We start from the raw sequence: 16,998 nt of genomic DNA, 5'->3' as shown, positions 1-16,998 counted from the left end.
TGCTGATCGCTGACTGCTGCTCCTTGCAATACAACCCCTGCCATGCACTCACTGCCCAGCACTCTTTCCCTCCCACGAAGGAGAGAGAGCGGGTGTTGGGGAGTAAGAGAGGAGTACAGAAAAGGGTTCCTGGGAGACGCCAGCGATTCAGCGGGCGTGTCTGACCGTCGAATGCGTTGCGCTACCACCACCCATGGAAGATCAATACCTGGTAACAAATGCAAGTTATCCGTGCTGAGCCACTTCTGTCATGCAGCAAGGGTTATTCATTGTCGCGGAGAAGACGGAGAAGAGTGATATAGGGCCGAATGCAACCCCCATCAGGCTCGAATTGGGGGCGGGAAGATGGAGCCTTGCTGGGCTTAGCGACGCGTCTGCTTACCCGCCAAATCCCCTTTCCCTCCATTTCAAATAGCATATCCACCGCTTTCCCCGCGTCCACTGAATAAAGTGTCTGTCGTGGTTCGATGGGATTACGACAAAGGACCACTTCAGACTGACCGGACTTGGGTGCCGCCGACCCCCATATTGAGCTTTGTTGCTCCTTTGAACTCGGCAAACAAACGGGACGAACGTCGTGAAAGCCTTCATCATGGCTGGCTTCGCCAAGAAGGCGCCGCTCGATTTCGGATCGAGTCCCGGGAAGCCAGCAAAACCCAGCAAGAGGCTTCCCGCTGAGCTATGGGAAACCAAGCGCCCAATCATTACTCGCCTGTACCAGGAAGAAAACAAGTCGTTGAAGGAGGTCATGGAAATCATGCAACGCAAGCATCATTTTGTCGCCACGTACGTACAGTACAGCCCGTCACGTTTTCCGTATTTTCCTCACCAGCCGTCGCAGAGTCAAGATGTACAAGTCGAGGATATGGAAATGGGGTCTTGATAAGAAGCTCAAGGGTGACGAGGTTCTGGCCATTATGCTCCTCAAGCAGGATCGAGACGTACTGAAGAAACCGACGGAATTCAGGATACGAGGTCAGCTTGTGGACTTGGAGAACATCGGCCGCTATCTGAAGCGCAACCCGTCGGTGATGGCAAAGTTCAAGGCAGGACAGATGCCCAGTGCGCAGACTGCCCTCGAGGTGACTTGTCGGACTCCTTCGCCGCCCCCGAGCCCGTCAAGAGTCTTGGCACCGACGACAGAGATGCAGAGTACCGAGCAAGTGCTGTGCTTGTTCCGGGATTATATTGATGGGTCCTTCTCCTCCGGTGCTTGGTGGTGCGAGTTCGACGTAGACTGTTCGAATGGTCAGCTCGACCAGGGAGACCGCAGCAACGATTTGTTCGAGAGGGTCATTGCGAGCTTTGCTCTGGTGAACCGCTGCATGATAGCAGGTGACCGAATCGACATCAATGATATTCTTGGCCCGGCCTTTGAATCGCTCAAGGAGATAGTCGCGGCCGAGAGCCCGAGTTTCGTGGCTCGGACGGTTTGCTTGCTCTGGTACCTGGAACGACACCACAAGCATGACCTCCTGAGGCTGGTCCTTGACTATCTCGCCGGGCTCGTTCCAATCGTCTTGGGGCCCCATCACAGCCTTGCTCAGATTTGGCATAGATTGGGCTCAACAGACTTTTCGGACTATTACGAGCTTTCCATGCGGCTATACGAACTGCTGATTCCAGATATCGAGGAACGCGCAGGGTCGGCCAGCTACCTGACGCACCTACTTTACAGCGACTACCTGGACTGTATGTTTGCCCGCAAAGACGCCGAAGATTGCGAGGCGATGCTTAGAAGCCACCGCGCGCGTGCCGAGGCCTCGGGGCAAACGCAACCCTGGTTGGATGATATGGCTCTATCACACGCAGGCTTGCTTGCAGCTTGCAAGGAGAACCAAGGGAGGCTAGACGAGGCAGTGGTGGTGCTGACGATGCACATGAATGCGTACAACATGACGGAGGAGCAGGAAGCGGCAGTTAACCTGGAACTCGGGGTTAAGTATTACCGGATGAGCAACATACCGGCGGCAATAGCATCTTTCAAGTCGGCGGCTCGTATTGCCCTGACTTCGGATGCAGACGAACGGATCTCAATGACGGCATTGGCGAACCTGGAGAAACTCCTGCGGCAGACGAACAAGATGAACGAAGCAGACCGAGTCCATCAATACCGACTGCAGCGGCTTTCGGCGTTTGCGGAACAGTCAGTCTCGATCTCGCAGGGCTTGTGTGACATGGACGGCGACGAAAACAGCGATGGAACTGGCGATACAGAAAATCTGCCAGATTGGCTATGGGACTGCGACTACAGTGAAGAAAGTAGCCCGGGCTGGTTCGAAATGCCACCTTACGACTGGGCCGAGAAGGCATCCATTGCCTCGTACACTTGGGCTCCTGGTAGCGTTCTTGAGACGGAATGGACGAATACGTCTCAGCCAGTGTCGCCTGCCATCACGCTCTCAACAGAACACTCGCCTCTTTTGAAGGACATGAATGCCGATCCTAGAGTTGAGTACCTGTACAGAGACGACGGAGGGGTCTCGGTAGACGTCGTCGGTGTGCCGGACAGGGTGTGATGGGCAGCGGTTCAAGGTGGTGCAATGCCCAAACCTCTCCATTGACGCCAGTCTGAGTCCCCAGGACCGTCTACCGCCTTGAACATACAAGACTCAGATGAGGATTCGTCTTCCAGATGTGGGATTTGTCGAAATGCTCCGTTCTGCGTCTATCGGATGGATCTTCTGGAGCTCAAGAGACAACGAGTCTTTCGGATTCTTGTCCACGATGCCCAAGGCGAAGGAAAGGTTCACTGCATCTTTCAACGGTTGCCTACCATCAGTCAAAAGACGACCTGCGTCGAAAGGCAAACCGACCGTTGGATGAAGTTGGCCAAATGTATGGGTAGAGCCGAGTTGAGGACTCGCGCTGGGCGTCTTGAAGTTACCATCGTGCTGGGAATATCATCGTCAGGATACATCAAAGTATGTGTCTCTCCGGAAAGCGATGAACCTAGGTACCTATGGGTCACTTAGTCAGGTACACATGACTTCGAAGATGGAGAGGCAAGTAGCTCGCCGAGAAGGCATTTCTCTGCAAAATGTGGTGCCCCGAAACGGGAAGAGAGGCGCTTGATGTCTGGGAAGGAGAAGTAAAGGAGGAGAGAAAGAAAGCAAGAGCCCCCCACCTCTTTCACTTACCATAGATATTACTACATGTGCAGGCAGGAGGGCGAAATAGCTCGGATGAAAGGGCAGGAACGAGTGGGGTACGATGACACATAGCTACAAACGACGACGAAGAAGGGAGAGGCGGCACACTTGCCTGGTCGATCACGGGAACACGCGCAGATGGGCATAAATAGCAAGACGAGCTGGAGGCGATGTAATACATTCAAAGATACCAATTAGAACAGAAAGTCAACAGAACCCGCAAGAGACAACAGCCATGTTGCTGGCTTGTTCTCTCCACAGCGGCATATCTGTTTTCGTCATTCATACTATGCATGTTGCCTGCATCGCACCTGTCACCCGCCGCTCTCTCTCTCTCTCTTTCCCTCTCTCTTTCCCTCTCTCTTCCTCTGGCGGGGAAAGGCAAATAGCATGGAGAAGAGAATAAGGAGAAAAAGAAGAAAAGAAAAAAACGGCGCAAACAGTCAGGCAAGCCCCACTTCGACGAGGACGCCTTCCCGCTCTGTTGCTGCCTCAATTAAGGCAGGCAGGCAGGCAGGCAGGTAGGTAGATAAGTAGGTACCTGCCTGGTAGGTTTATATCTTAGGTACCTACCTAGGTAGGTTGGCAGGCATCACCTCATCTCGTTGCTGCCTACCTACCACCTCATCTCATACAACCTTCACTCATACACTTGCGAGGCCATCTACACAAAATAGCCGAGCTGAGCCGAATCACCACGCTGTCCATCCTGCCCACGGCCGGGCACAACCAAGGCAGACAGACGGTCGCCGGAACATCCGTGTCGGCCTCCAGAGAAGAAGCCAACCCCCCCTGCTTCTGCTTTCTCACTCCGTCCGAACTCCGATCCATCCCGATCCGCCTCCGCCTCCGCCTTCGCATCCGTGCTCGCCTTAACAGCACCATGGCCCGCCCCGGTGACAGACGCCCCGGGGAAGGGGTTCGTGTCCTGCCCTGACTCGAACACTGCCGACCAGTCCAATTACCTGCTCCCAGCACCTGCCGATCTTCCTGTCAAGGGCGCTAGTTCCATACCTGCAGACGTCATCATGCGTCTGGGTCATACTGGGAGGTGCTGAGTGACGCATCATCGGCTTTCGCCTTCTTCACCAATACTTTCCAGAGCGTTGGCATTACACTAGATTGCGGCATTGGTGGACGGCCCTGGTGTCACTCAGACGGAACCCACCAATAGCTTGCGCCCACTGGCCATCGTGCACGCATGTAGCCAATCGACACCATCCCTGGCGAACGTGGAGCGGAAAGGGAATAGGCAGGGGGGGAGATCAGAGCGGCGCGCGGCGACGACGTCGCGACAGAGGCACGGATACAAAACTTTTATGACCATTTGGCTCGGGCATCGAAGCAGAGAACGTAGCCGCAGGCACGGTGCTGACTGACATACACTAGGACTACCCAATAAATACGGACTAGACGGCCCTCAGTTGCGTCGTTTGAAGCGAAGACCAGCAGGGAAGCATTGACAGCACATCACGTCGGCTGCCGAGCGAATGACTCGGGGACGACGGACGCTGTAGGTCATACGCACCAGAGGCTGCCACGCGACGCAGGTATTGTCGACTGTCTGACACCAATACACTAATGGCGTGCAATATTAGCCTCTGAGCTGGATAACATATACATGAGTTTACCAACAGTTTTTTAGTCCTCGGCAACCAATTCGTTTTCTAGACTACACGACAACGATACCAGCACGGGACGACATACGGAGCTACTGGAGGGCGCATGCTTGGTGCGATACTGGCAACAGCGGCGATGACGACGGTGCCGCTTTAGCAGGAATCGGCCCGGTAAGCTGCTTGACTCGCTGGCAGGACTGGATCCGATACGCTTGCGAAAACTCACCGCGGTCATTAGTGTTTTTATTAGGAACAGAGAAGGGCGCGCAGACAAGAGCCGAGAATGTTGGCAACTGTGGTTGGCATCTCAGAAAAACAGGCCAATGACTGGATGCATGACATACAACAAGCAACCCAAGCGTGCATCAAACGAGGCTCCAAATCTCCGAGTGCTCGGTCTCGTTACGAGTGGCACCCGGGACGCACAACAGGACCAACACGAACCGGGTTCCTCACGCACAGGGCTAGTGTAGACGGGACGAAGACAGGGAACAACGACCCAGGCTCAACCAGTCGGCCGGTGTAACCGTGGACACTGGATCCATGGTAGTGGACACAGCTCAATGGCGGAAAAATGCCGTATCCAAAGCAGCCCAAGGGGAGCGAGCAGCTCTGGTCGAGACCAACTTCAACCCGTCCATCCCGACGGTTGCCCTACGAGCCTTTACATTTGCGCCTTTGGGGGGGTTTCGACGCCATAAGCCACATGATGACCTGGACTACCTACCTACACGAGGGAACAGAACCGCCCCCCCCTATGTCTTGTTTTCTCTTTTTTCTTTCTCTTCCTTTTTCCTCTTCTTTTTCCTCGTCTTTCTCCTCGTCTTTGTATTTTTTTCAACCCCCCTGTTGTCCGTCCGTATGGATGTCCACGCTGCCTGACGCACCGGTTGCAGCCAGCAGGGTTTCCATCTGGCGAGAGGGAAATCCACTGTAACGTATTATTCGATGGGTAGGTACCGCACCAACACATAAGATTTAGGAACCTTGACGAGCCACGAGCCAAATTGGGTTCTAGGTTCTTTGCGGAGTTGCTGAAATTTCACTTCATTTTCGTCTATTGAGTTCAAAGGCACCGGGCACTGCTCAACGGGGAAAGATTTGAACTGGGGCCGGCCCTAGATGGTATGTTTACCGGGATGGAGAAAGGGCCTGATCCAGACGGCTTTCCCCGGTCGTTGTAGGTAGGTACTTTGGAGAGAGCAATCTTTTGTTTGTCAGGTTTTGAGGACCGCGATGTGGGGGCTTAGCAAAAGCGAGCGCATGGCATCTAGCCTGAACTCGGCTAGGGTTCTACCCACCTACCGGTTTTAGCATTTCAGTAGTTGCAACGGCACCGTTTGGCATAGGCATGGCGGCTGACAGCATGCGCTATAAATGGCAGACAAAGGGGTGCAGAATGCCGTATAGCCGTCGGACGGCCTTCTGGACGTGTGGCTACAGGGGGGGGGGGGGGGGGGCCAGAACAGAAAATCTAAGCTCTTGGAACAAGCAAGCGCTCGATCCCTTATGCAGACACGACTGTGTCGCGCATTGTCAGCCGTCAGCGGGCGATCTGACGCCGGTACTTTGGGTTTGGGGCTGGCGTCGGGGCAAGGACAACGGAAGACGAGGTGAGGTGGCCGAAAGATGTGGTGAGCGGGAAATGAGCGAGAGTAAGCGAGCAGCGGCGGAGCGCGTGAAACCCCGGATTGGGTTGTATCGTCTCATTTCGTGGGGCAAAAGAACCAGATAAAGGGTTGCGAACTGGAAGAAGGGATGGATGGATGGGTGGATGGATGGTTGGATGGCATGCCGTTTGTTGAAAGGCGAGTCTAGTTCATCCACCACCCCCTTCTCGTCCGTACCTTGGTTGCATGCAAAAAAAAACCAATTCATCGTTTGCCGGGTAAATGTGGAACCATGTTCGTTCATTTAAACCCTCCTTCCCACGCTTTTCGCAGGCAGCAGCAGCGGCAGCGTGACAAGGGCATGTAGGTAGGTATATGTATGGTTATCTAAAGTGGAATTATATTGAAGCCCCATTCGACGTTGGAGGAGGAGGTATCAGTGCCTAATCTTGCAGGGAAAGAGGAGGGAGGGGGGCAGGAGAGAAAAAAGCAAACAAGGCGAAATGAGCAGAAACATTGGAACAAGCGGGCGGCTCTCTCTCTCTCGCTCTGGACATAAATCAATAAAAGTACGAGGGTAATGAGGAGAGAGTGGGCTGGTGTGGGATCCGCAGTGCCATTCATTCCTTCCATTCCGACCCGTGACAGCAGCGGAAAGTGATATCCCGCACGCTGCAAACCCGATAGACAGGTATTCCAGGGAGGGGGGGAGTCTGGTACCCGGTGTCGAGGCGAGGACGGAACGCTCGCAGCCTCTCTTCCCCCCTTTTCTTTTTGGTTTGTATCCCTAGGTATCCGTATTGCTCCTCGATAGATAGGCAAGGCAACGGACGGGAAGCCAGGCGTACAGATACAGATGCAGATACCGTGACGACGCAACTATCAAAGGTAGTGTATGTAGGCCAGGTAAGGCCAGGCCTAAGTTCTAACAGGTACCTACGTTAGGTAGGTAGAGTGGTCAATTCATCTAGGCGGCAGACGACCGGCTGACTAAGACGAGACGCCCCACCTATGTGCACCGTATGTGTAGGTAGACAGGTACACCGTACAGTACGTATCGATGCCAGCCAGCGATAGACCGACCAATCATGTGATGTTCCTCGAGCACCCCTCATGGAGCTAATCCACTTATGGATCCGTTTCGAACGTCCGGCACTGTCCGTCTGGTGCTTTGCAGCTGTGCCGTCGCATGTCATGGGCGTCCGTTCCGTTCCGTTCCGTTTCCTACGCCTGCCTCTCTCTCTACCCACCCCCCCTCGCTCTCCAACTCTTTTCATTCTCCCTACGAATGCCTAAACCTAAAGTGTGTCTACACTACGGAACCTACACTGCACCGCCGATCCCTTTGACCCTCATCCCCTATGTACAACAATTTCCCGCCCGATACATATGACACAAAGGAGAGTAAAGCAGCAGCAGCAGCAGCAGCAGCAGCAGCATTGATAACGGGGTATCTGTGTCGTGGCGTATCGTGTCGGCGTAGGCCTTGCTTTGCTTTGCTTTGCTTTACGCATCCTCTGACCTGCTTGACACTCGACTGTCACTCACGGCTGCTACTACGCTTGGCCACCATAGGTAGCATACATAGCATAGCCCAACCGAGCCCTCACTCTCTCTCTCTCACTCACTCCCCATGTTCTCGTCATAGCCCCTCCTCTCTCACTCTCACTCTCCCTATCTTTCCCTTCCGCTCCTTTATTTCCTTCTTTCCCCAACCCGCCCAGGTCCGCCGCCGATCCCCCAAAAGCTTTATTTCTCTTTCCTTCTTTTGCTTCTCTCCCTCGCCCATTTGCTTGCTTGCGCAGCGAGGGAGTCGGGTCAATCTCTCACTAAGACAAGGTTATTCGACTGCCAAGCCTCACACTGCATCAGCGAGGTTTGCACCAAGGGTAAGTTCGTCTCGCCCCCCCAAATTCTACCTTTACTTCTTGAACCCCCACGGCGCCGTATTCTTAGGTACTTCTTCTCTACCACTTACGCGCCCGTATCTCTTTCTCTCTTTCTCTCACTCTCTCTTCCCCTTCCTGTAAGGGCGAACCAGGATAAACCAACAAAAAAAGAGATGCACATCGAAGGAGGGGGAAAGAAAGCACCTTGAAACTGACGTCGGTCCGGCCTGTGTGTAGTCATCTTCTCCCTTCACCCCCCATCCTGCGCGCCTACGAATCGCAGACGGCCGCCACCCTCCCATTGATAACCTCGCGCTCAATCCGTTCCCCGCGCGCCCGCGACGCTTTCGACGACAAGCACCACGGCCGTCCGTACCGTACCCACCTCGTCCACACGTTGCATATAATCATGTCAAACCGTCCACCCCAGTCCATGTCTTTACATACTCAACCCCAGAACAAGGTTGATGGCATCTCCGACCCCGTCGCCTCAGACACAAACTCCCACAATGCCGCAGCGCCCTTCAACGACATCTCCTTTTCCTACGTTTCAAACCCCCAGATCCAGTTCCAAGCACACACGATAGCGCCCTCGCCGCCATTGTCCGAATCCTCCTTTCAACACCTCGATCCTCCCCCGGCTCAAAGGCCCGCCTCGACTCAATCTGCTCCCACCAGCTCTCTTCGAATCCAGACCACAGACTTCCACATCGACCTGCCCACACGACCCGACAAACGCTCCAACGCCACCCTCTCTACCCCGCGCCGCCCCGGTGCCGCCGTCCTCCAGCATCAGACATCCTCCTCGAGCTTGAAGCCCGTATCACGAACCCCCAGTTTCAAGGCCGCCATCGCCAACAGCCTGGGGCCCGCCTCGGCCACGAGCTCGTGCATGACCAGCCCCGTCTTGTCGGCTATGAGCGACGTCACCCCGCTGCCTTCGCCTTTGCTGTCAGGAGACTCGCCCGGCCCGTGGAAGCGCCTGGGCTTGCGTTCGCCAGCCAGGCATCAGATGCCCGACCCTACCCCGGACTCCGTCCTGGTCTCAACGACCGGCGAATCAATAGCAGCCGCCCTGGCCAACGCATCGAAACGCAAAGTCTACGCCGGTCTGGTCGCCGAAGGCGCCGACGGCGTTGGCGCAAACGGACCCGTCACCGGCAAGGCAGAACACGCGCGAAACCGGAGCATCAGCGAATACACCCCGGACTCGAATTACGTTCCCAAGCGGCACGTCACCGTGTCGGGCTCCCATACCAAGCCCGCCAACGGTCCCGATCCCGACAACGAACCCCACATGCGCCGAGAACTGAATCTTGCCGAGTCCAGAGGATTAACACCTGCGATTGCCCAGCCTCCGACACCCCCGCCGAGCGAGTCCTCCAGAGACCCGGCCGACACGGCCGTTAGCAGACCGACCAAGTCGGAGGACCCGGAATACTTTGAAGCTTACGACCGCCGCGATCGGAAGAGGAGAAGATGGAGGGCGGTCAAGACGCTAGGCCAGGGCACCTTCAGCCGTGTGATGCTGGCAACCAGCCAGCTCGACGACGATGACGGCTTGGTACAAGCCGGCGGCCCGGCGCCGATATCACAAATGTCGCAGCCATTCAGGAAGACCCTCGTTGCGGTAAAGGTTTGCGAGCATGGTCCACGAGGAGGAGCCAGCGAAGAGAGAATCGAGATGTCGCTCAAGCGCGAACTCGAAATCATGCAGAGCATCAGCCACCCCTCGCTCGTTCATCTAAAGGCCTGGAACATCGAGCCAAGCCGTGCCATCCTTGTCCTTAGCCACTGCCCGGGTGGCGACCTTTTCGACGTGGCCACCGGCCATCGACAGCTCCTCAAACCCGCCCTTCTGAGACGGATGTTTGCTGAGCTAGTGGGTGCCGTGAGGTACCTCCACGAACGCAGAATCGTCCACAGGGACATCAAACTCGAGAGTGAGTAAACTTGGCCGAGAAGAGGGGAGGGGAAAACAAAGAAGGGGGGGGAAAAAAAAAAGAGACTTTTACTGACAATTCTTCTAGATGTACTCGTCAACTTGACGGCACCCGAGCTAGCGGATCCCGCGACTGACTGGACGACGTACCCACACTCGGTCATCACGCTGACCGACCTCGGTCTCTCTCGCCGTATTGCGGACGACGAAAAGCTCGAGACCAGATGCGGCTCCGAGGATTACGCCGCCCCCGAGGTCATCATGGGCCTGCCCTATGACGGCCGCGCAACCGACGCCTGGTCTCTGGGCGTCTTGCTCTACGCACTCCTCGAGGCTCGTCTCCCGTTTGACCCTTACCCCAACACGATGGACGGCCACCGCATGCGCAGCCGCACCAGCCACCGTATCGCGCGGGCGGAATGGCGCTGGATCGAATTCGCCGGAGAAGACGGCGACCACGAAGGCGACGAGGCCAAGTTCAAAGCACTTGGTCTGCTTGGCGCCATGGAGATTACCGAGGGCCTCCTGCAGCGTGCCAGGAGTCGATGGACTCTGGAGAAGGTGGCCGAGCACCAATGGGTCAAGGAGGCGATCCAAGTCGAAGGTGGTCTGCGTTTCCGCGAAGAGGTGGAAGGCGCAGAGGTATGATGGCGTTGGAGGCATTCACTCCCTGATACCCCTGGGCAATGGCGGGAACGGGATAGGGTTTTGGTACGGCAACGGATGGATTGTACGAGTAAGGCGGTAGGCGGGCATACGCGGCGACAAGCCGTCATTCGGAGCACAGGGCCCCCCTACGTCCGTGGGCCTTGCTCTCCTTTTTCCCACTTCTTTTTCTCTTCATTCTTTCTGTCTCTTTACATCACGTTCAAGGCGATGCTTTCTATGCTCGCGAGTAGGGTCTGGAGCCTTCGTTTCAAAGTGCTTCTAGGAAATGCCCAAACAGTGCCTCGGGATTTTTTTCTTATACTACCCTTCTAGATTCGAGTTCACGACCCCCCCAGAAAGAAAAAAGAATTACTATTAGATCTGGAGAAGATTATGTTTGGGGGGAGGGCTAGCGACGGTGTTAACACACATACTATATCAAGTGGCGAGTGTATTTCTTCATTCTTGTTTCAAGCATAACATTTTTACCAAGGCACGTAGTTGGTGGCGGTTGACCTCTACGGTTTTTCGTTTTGGACCAGAGAGTCAGGGGGAAGAGAGACTACTGTATGGGCCGCCTTGTTGGCCAGAGATCAAAAAGAAGTTTTTCTTTCTCACAAGATATGGATGTGATGGACCGGACAATCGAGATGTGCATGATACACGAAGCCCTCCCGAGGAGCCCTCTGGGGGCTGGGCGGTGCTGGCGCCTAGGCCACATGTTTGTGTGCATTTATTCTCTGTGTGTGTAAGTGTGAGATGTTCTGGTAAGGGACTCCCTCTCTTGGGTGTGGCTGCACTGGGGGTGGATGGGGAGTGCGTGGCAGGCAATGGCTGGTATGTTTGATTGTTTGACGGGTGATAAGACAGGTTTGTTCTGTTTGTAGGGGAACGGCCAGTTTCCAACTGCCGGAACCAAGAGGCGAAAGGGGGGATGGGGGTGGGAGGATAGGATAAAGTGACGGCTACAGCGGAGGCACGAGGAACGAACGGTGTACTTAGAACGTCGTTCGTTCCCCCCGTCCCTGTCCCCTGTCTTACCGCCGCCGTTTTCCTTTATCTTTGTTCTTTCATTGATAAGAGAGGAGGGAGCTAGAAGGTGAGGTGCGGCTTAGGTTTGGACGAGTCGCGGCGTTTGGTGGCGTGGCTTGAACGGCAGGGGGGGTTATCGGGGGGTTCGGGGATGTCCGGCGTGGCGTCTGGACGAGTCGAGATTCGGGGGAAGGGGTGTGTGTGTGGGTGTGTGGGTGTGTGGGTGTGTGCCGTTGTTGAATGTGGTGTGGTTATGGAACTTCGGGCCGAGGGAGGTCGGATGTTTATTGTTTTTGCGCTGTGCTGGCTGGGGGTTCGGCGCGGAGAACCTGGGCGTTCGATTCGGGACGGGACGGGGGATCGGGACGGGGTGGGGCCGTTGTGGAGACTTTCTGCCGACGGGATACGGCATAGATCCGTTGGGGCAGACTTGGCTGCGCGCTGCTCGAGCGATTCTGTGGTACGTTGTTTTCCGGGTGGTGATGGAAACTTTCTAGAATTTCTAGAGGGGATGGTTCCCAAGCATCTTCGCGTTTTTCTTCAGTCCTGAGCGAGACGGACGACTTGGCTCGGGTATCGCTGCCCTGGCGTCTTCACGTCTGGCCCAGGATCGATTCCATTTGACGTTCCCGAAGCAACAATCGTGGCCTTGGACCTGCGCTAAGCGTCGTACATTAGATAAATGTGCGGGCCAGGGATGGCGGCCTGGAGGAGAAGGCATGTACAGTTTAGCTCCGGCTTGCCAATGGGTGTTGGCCGAGAATAGCCCCCGAAAGTTTGACGTCTTTGCAAGTCCAACGTTAAATATACAAGAAGAGTTATTGTGATATCATGCCAAGTGGATAGCATCGTGCCATCTCCGAGCAACAAGGCAACCCGTGTGAACCGTCCGCCACTGTCTGTCTACCGCTGCGGCCCTGCTTCATTATGGGCTCTTTAATACCGATAGAGCCAGTATCGACGACACCGGATCAAAATCATATCCAACCGTGAGCCCCCCCCCCCCAACCTATCCTGACCATTTTTATTTTTTCAATGCAGACGGGAGACAGACAGGCTTAACCTCGAGACGCCCCATCCCCCTCCCACTCACGGCTGCTAAGCTAGAATACTGCATCGTTCCCCGGCCAAAGAACATCGTACGCCGCCCCGTCGTCCAGATTGCCCAGCCCGCCCATGGCCGCCAGGTTCCCCGGGTCCGAGAAGCCCATGTCCTCCGGGCCGATGAACTGCCCCAGGTCGTCCAGGTCCCGCCACGAGAAGCCCCGGAAGAGCAGGTCGGGCTGCGCCGGGAAGCCGCCGGCTCCCGGGTGTCCCTGCCCGGCCCCCGCGCCTCCGAACCCGTGTTGATGGTGATGATGCTGCGCGTGCCCGCCGCCGACACCGAAGCCCGCCGCCGAGGCGGGGTCCGTCGCGTTCGGCCCGGCCGGCCCGGTGACTGTGGCGGGGGACACGCTGTTGGCTGACGAAGACGGGCCGAACCCCGGTCCTCCCGACGTCCCCGGGAGGCCGTCGACCATGGCGGCGTCGTGGCCGCACGGGCCCCCGGAGGCAACGGCAGCGGCGGCGAGGAGCTGGGAAGGATGATGTTGTTGTTGTTGGTGGTACTGGTGCTGGTGCTGCTGGTGCCGGGAAAGCTCCTGCGGCGGCTTGCTGCGCCAGAGGAGGGAGAGCAGGCTGGCGTAGCGCTGGCCCAGGCTGTGGGCGCTCGAGGACGACTTCTGCAGGCACTCGATGGTGACGTTTATGGAGCGGCGCACGCTTTCGGATGCTTCGTTGCCGAGTGCGCCGGCGAGGCGGGCCTGAGTCTCGCCGATTAGCAGTTGAGCCTTTTTTTTTTTTTTTCACTTTTTTTCTTTTTCTTTTTCTTTTGCCACAGACAGACGGAAAGACAGAGAGGGAGAGGGGTAGAGAGAGAAAAAGACCGTATATAGAGAGAGATACAGGCAGAGAGGGACAAAGAGAGGGACAGGAACCGGTGCACTCACCTTGAATAGGAATACGGCTGCGTAAATGACGTAGAGGTAGTACTTGAGCGGCATGTACCTCAGCCCGGTCGAGGGGTCCACGGACGTGTTCAGAATGTTCAGCAGGGAGTTGGCGGCGTCCATGGACTCGTAGATGAAGCGGGCGTCGGGCGTGCTGGCCAGATCTGCGAAGAGGGGGTTACTGATGCCCGGGGCCTGCCTCGCGCGTGCCCGGGAGCCTGGCGCCTCATTCCCGTTCTGTTGATGATGCTGCTGCTGCGGATTTTGCTGCTGTTGCTGCTGCTGTGGATTTTGCTGCTGTTGCTGCAGCTGTTGCTGCTGACGCGCCTTGGTGATGGCTCGGTTGATGGTTGCCTGGAAGGCAAAGGCGTTGATGTAGAGGCGGAGGAACTCGTATGAGAGGTTCAGGGCGGCTTTGATTAGCGGCGTGACTGGAGAAGCGGTGGAACGAGAAGTCAGTCGCCGTCGAGGGCTATATATCCTACGGGATGACTGGATAAGGCTTACAGTTTAGGCTTCCCCAAACGATCTTCCATTTCCGTAGAACAGCGAACGAGTCGTCCTATTCCCCCCCCCCACACCGTTAGCGGCATGACCGAACGTAGAAGAGGTTTCCACAACCCCTCGCGTCCGAGGGGACGGCCCGACTTACGATGTACCTCACGTACTCTCCACCCAGGTAGAGCTGGGCCCTGTGGCTCGACGACGAGTACAGGATGTCATGGGCGTTGCTGAAGAGCTGAATCAGCTCGAGCTGTGCCTGGAACAGCTGCCCGAGGTTGTCGGACCCCGCCTCCTGGGTTCTCAACGACGGGAAGTCGGCGGAGCGGGGAATGGTGGATGGTCCCGGCCCGCGCGACCAGAAGCCCTTGCCGACGCGAATCGATACCTCGCGGTCGCTCATGTAACAGGCTGATGACGAAAAAGAGCCGCCTTGTTAGCACAAGCTTGTTCACAAGGGAAAGAAAGAAAAAAGAAAGAAAAAGAAAAAAAAGAGAAAATAAACACTCGAGGCGAGTACAAAGGGGGAATGCCATCTTACCGGCCCAGACGATCCGTTTCCTCCTGAAGGTCTCGGACGACGGGCTCGTCTTGTCCGCCAACAGGCCCGTCTGTTCCAGGCCCTGCAGGTACGCCAAGCGGATGGCGACGCCGATCTGCATCCACGCGCCCTCGTCTTCCTCGCCCCTCCCCACCGTGGGCTTCTCCTGCAGCCTCTGCGGCGCCCACTGCGCGAGTATCAGCAGGGCCTCGACGGCGCCGACGGTGGTCGAGCCCTTGTAGATCAGCTTCGAGATGAGCGTCTCCATGTACCGCGAGCACGCCTCGTGGACGCGGGACAGGGAGGGCTCGTCCTTGGACGTCACGGTGAAGATGGCGGTGAGGAGGTGCGGTTCCGACTCTATCTGGCGAGAGATGGTGGCGGGCGAATGGCTCAGGATGCACTTATCCGCCACAGGGAAGAAGGGATGGAAGTGTTCGATGTAGCTAGTCAACGAGGGTTAGCCGAGGGGAGGGGGCACACGGCACGGCACGGGGTGAGGGCGCCTCACGTTGAAAGCAGGCGTGATGCTACCGAGGTGCTCAGTATGCCGTCCGAGATGGGTGGATAGTAGGTGACGGCGGGCGTGGAAGGCTTCCGCGACCCTCTCTTGGGGCTGCGCTTGTCGCTGGCCCCGGACTTGATGCTGGGCAGGTCCTGGATCCCCTCGCGGGACTCCTCGCCGTCGAGGTCGGCGACCTGGGCGAGGAGGTTGAGGGCATCGGAGGGGTTCAGGAGGTCGCTGGAGGTGATGTGGCCCTCGATGTCGCCGGAGCTGTTGAGGGACGGCGTCGACCGGCCGCCGGGGCTGTCAGGCTGAGACGCGGATCCGGGCCAGCTCGCTGGGCGGCGGCCGGACGCGTCGTCGTCGTCGTCCCCCCCCGGCGAGCACGACCGCGGCTGCTCGTCGCGGCGAGGGGACTCGGGGCTCGCGGAGCGTTGGTTCCGCTCTTCCGCGTGGCTGATGGCCGAGGAGCTGGCGCCGTCGACGCCGGCGGGCAACGAATCATACGGCGGCGCAGCGGGGGCGCTGCGGTGCGGGAGCAATGCGTCACTGTCCGTCTGGGGGAGGCGGACAAACTTCCGGGGCCGTCTCCCGCCTCGTTTCGAGGTCGCCAAGACGCATTCCTTTTGCTCCCGGACACATCGGCGGCAGGGAGGTATACCCGGGTTCCCTCCGTAGTCACTATACGAACACCGGGACTCAGCATATGCGCAGTCAAAGTAGCCCGACTTGGCGTTGTATGATTCCGAGGACCCGCAGCGGCAGTAGTCGGCTCTGGATTGCCTCCAAAAACCTCCCAACAGCCGGGTGCGGGTGGGTTATTCAAGCAAGGGTTATAGTAGACAAGGAGCTCACAGGTCACATCTCGTCTTCCTGAGCCGGCAGGAGACGCAAGCCCGCGATACCCGCCTCTCCTTTCCAGTTGCCGTCGCCGAGTGCGAGAGCCGGTTGTGCGGGGAGCTGGACATCGTCGAGGACACCTGGCGGGCGGCGGTATCCACCGACATTTCTTGGGTCTACGTCGGCGACCTAGGGGGGGAAACCGACGGTCCTAGTTATCGGGGAGTCGGCCCGAGAGCCTCCAGTTTTCTTCTTCTTCTTCTTCTTCTTCTTCCTCTTCTTCTTCTTGTACGCGCGTGCGTGTGTGTGTGTGTGTGTGTGTGTGTGTGTGCGCGCGCGCCGGGGGGGGCGCGGGTAGCGGGGAGCGGATGAAGAGTCCAGGCCTATACAGCGGCTCTTTGTTGATGTTCAGTCGTGTGGAGAATTATGTGGACTTCACAAAAGGATGGGAAAACCCCATGGAGAGTAGTACCGCGAGGGCAAAGATACCATCGGCAATCCACCACCTGGACCCAAGATGTGCGGCAATGCTGTCATGTCCGTGGTAAATTGAGTTCAATGCCCAACCTGCTGCCCGTCAGTCTTTCGGCTGGTATCAGTCCTCACATGACGCAATGATGGTGGGAGGTGAAGGTTCAAGCACTCCCTGTACGGCGACCCCCTCAAGGAGACATCTCTTACGGAGTCAAAGGAGGTGTCACCGATCACAAATCGAGTTGCCCGCATCCCCT

At 57.0% G+C, this 16,998-nt stretch overlaps 6 protein-coding genes across 6 annotated transcripts; 4 read left to right on the top strand and 2 right to left on the bottom strand.

Moving 5' to 3' along the window:
- Nucleotides 1-592: 592 nt before the first annotated feature.
- On the top strand, nt 593-2,519 carry LY79DRAFT_589423 (uncharacterized protein; the record flags this gene model as incomplete). Its single annotated transcript, XM_060561028.1, has 2 exons — nt 593-786; nt 842-2,519. The coding sequence occupies 2 exons, from the start codon at nt 593-595 to the stop codon at nt 2,517-2,519; spliced, it is 1,872 nt and encodes a 623-aa protein (XP_060415207.1).
- Nucleotides 2,520-6,701: 4,182 nt separating this feature from the next.
- On the bottom strand, nt 6,702-7,293 carry LY79DRAFT_550412 (uncharacterized protein). Its single transcript, XM_060557568.1, has one exon. It carries the CDS (start codon nt 7,012-7,014, stop codon nt 6,769-6,771), a length of 246 nt encoding a protein of 81 aa, XP_060415206.1. The 5' UTR covers nt 7,015-7,293; the 3' UTR covers nt 6,702-6,768.
- A 410-nt stretch (nt 7,294-7,703) lies between these two features.
- LY79DRAFT_165009 (uncharacterized protein) lies at nt 7,704-8,545 on the top strand. The gene has a single exon (XM_060551174.1). The coding sequence runs from the start codon at nt 7,743-7,745 to the stop codon at nt 8,409-8,411; it is 669 nt and encodes a 222-aa protein (XP_060415205.1). The 5' UTR covers nt 7,704-7,742; the 3' UTR covers nt 8,412-8,545.
- A 134-nt stretch (nt 8,546-8,679) lies between these two features.
- LY79DRAFT_513478 (kinase-like domain-containing protein) lies at nt 8,680-10,860 on the top strand (the record flags this gene model as incomplete). Its single annotated transcript, XM_060554498.1, has 2 exons — nt 8,680-10,213; nt 10,301-10,860. The coding sequence occupies 2 exons, from the start codon at nt 8,680-8,682 to the stop codon at nt 10,858-10,860; spliced, it is 2,094 nt and encodes a 697-aa protein (XP_060415204.1).
- A 1,239-nt stretch (nt 10,861-12,099) lies between these two features.
- On the top strand, nt 12,100-12,908 carry LY79DRAFT_550408 (uncharacterized protein). The gene has a single exon (XM_060557567.1). The coding sequence runs from the start codon at nt 12,146-12,148 to the stop codon at nt 12,440-12,442; it is 297 nt and encodes a 98-aa protein (XP_060415203.1). The 5' UTR covers nt 12,100-12,145; the 3' UTR covers nt 12,443-12,908.
- On the bottom strand, nt 12,906-16,596 carry LY79DRAFT_630078 (fungal-specific transcription factor domain-containing protein). Its single transcript, XM_060562159.1, has 7 exons — nt 16,283-16,596; nt 15,434-16,108; nt 14,923-15,368; nt 14,533-14,792; nt 14,388-14,442; nt 13,881-14,311; nt 12,906-13,694 (listed from the first exon to the last, which is right to left on the bottom strand). Exons 1-7 carry the CDS (start codon nt 16,432-16,434, stop codon nt 12,996-12,998), a joined length of 2,718 nt encoding a protein of 905 aa, XP_060415202.1. The 5' UTR covers nt 16,435-16,596; the 3' UTR covers nt 12,906-12,995.
- Nucleotides 16,597-16,998: the final 402 nt, after the last annotated feature.

Source organism: Colletotrichum navitas (genome assembly GCF_030913465.1).
Source record: "Colletotrichum navitas strain CBS 125086 chromosome Unknown LY79scaffold_22, whole genome shotgun sequence".
Taxonomy (NCBI): Eukaryota; Fungi; Ascomycota; class Sordariomycetes; order Glomerellales; family Glomerellaceae; genus Colletotrichum; species Colletotrichum navitas.
This window is presented reverse-complemented; position numbering and strand designations above follow the sequence as displayed.

Excerpts from the sequence above, each read along its gene's own strand:
- LY79DRAFT_550412 (XM_060557568.1), bottom strand. The coding sequence starts at position 7,014 with ATGGAAGGAATGAATGGCACTGCGGATCCCACACCAGCCCACTCTCTC.
- LY79DRAFT_550408 (XM_060557567.1), top strand. The coding sequence starts at position 12,146 with ATGGAACTTCGGGCCGAGGGAGGTCGGATGTTTATTGTTTTTGCGCTG.
- LY79DRAFT_630078 (XM_060562159.1), bottom strand. The coding sequence starts at position 16,434 with ATGTCGGTGGATACCGCCGCCCGCCAGGTGTCCTCGACGATGTCCAGC. Across the intron at positions 15,369-15,433 it reads GCATCACGCCTGCTTTCAAC|CTACATCGAACACTTCCATC; the intron begins GTGAGGCGCCCT and ends CTCGTTGACTAG. Across the intron at positions 14,312-14,387 it reads CGTTTGGGGAAGCCTAAACT|TCACGCCGCTAATCAAAGCC; the intron begins GTAAGCCTTATC and ends CCGCTTCTCCAG.
- LY79DRAFT_165009 (XM_060551174.1), top strand. The coding sequence starts at position 7,743 with ATGTACAACAATTTCCCGCCCGATACATATGACACAAAGGAGAGTAAA.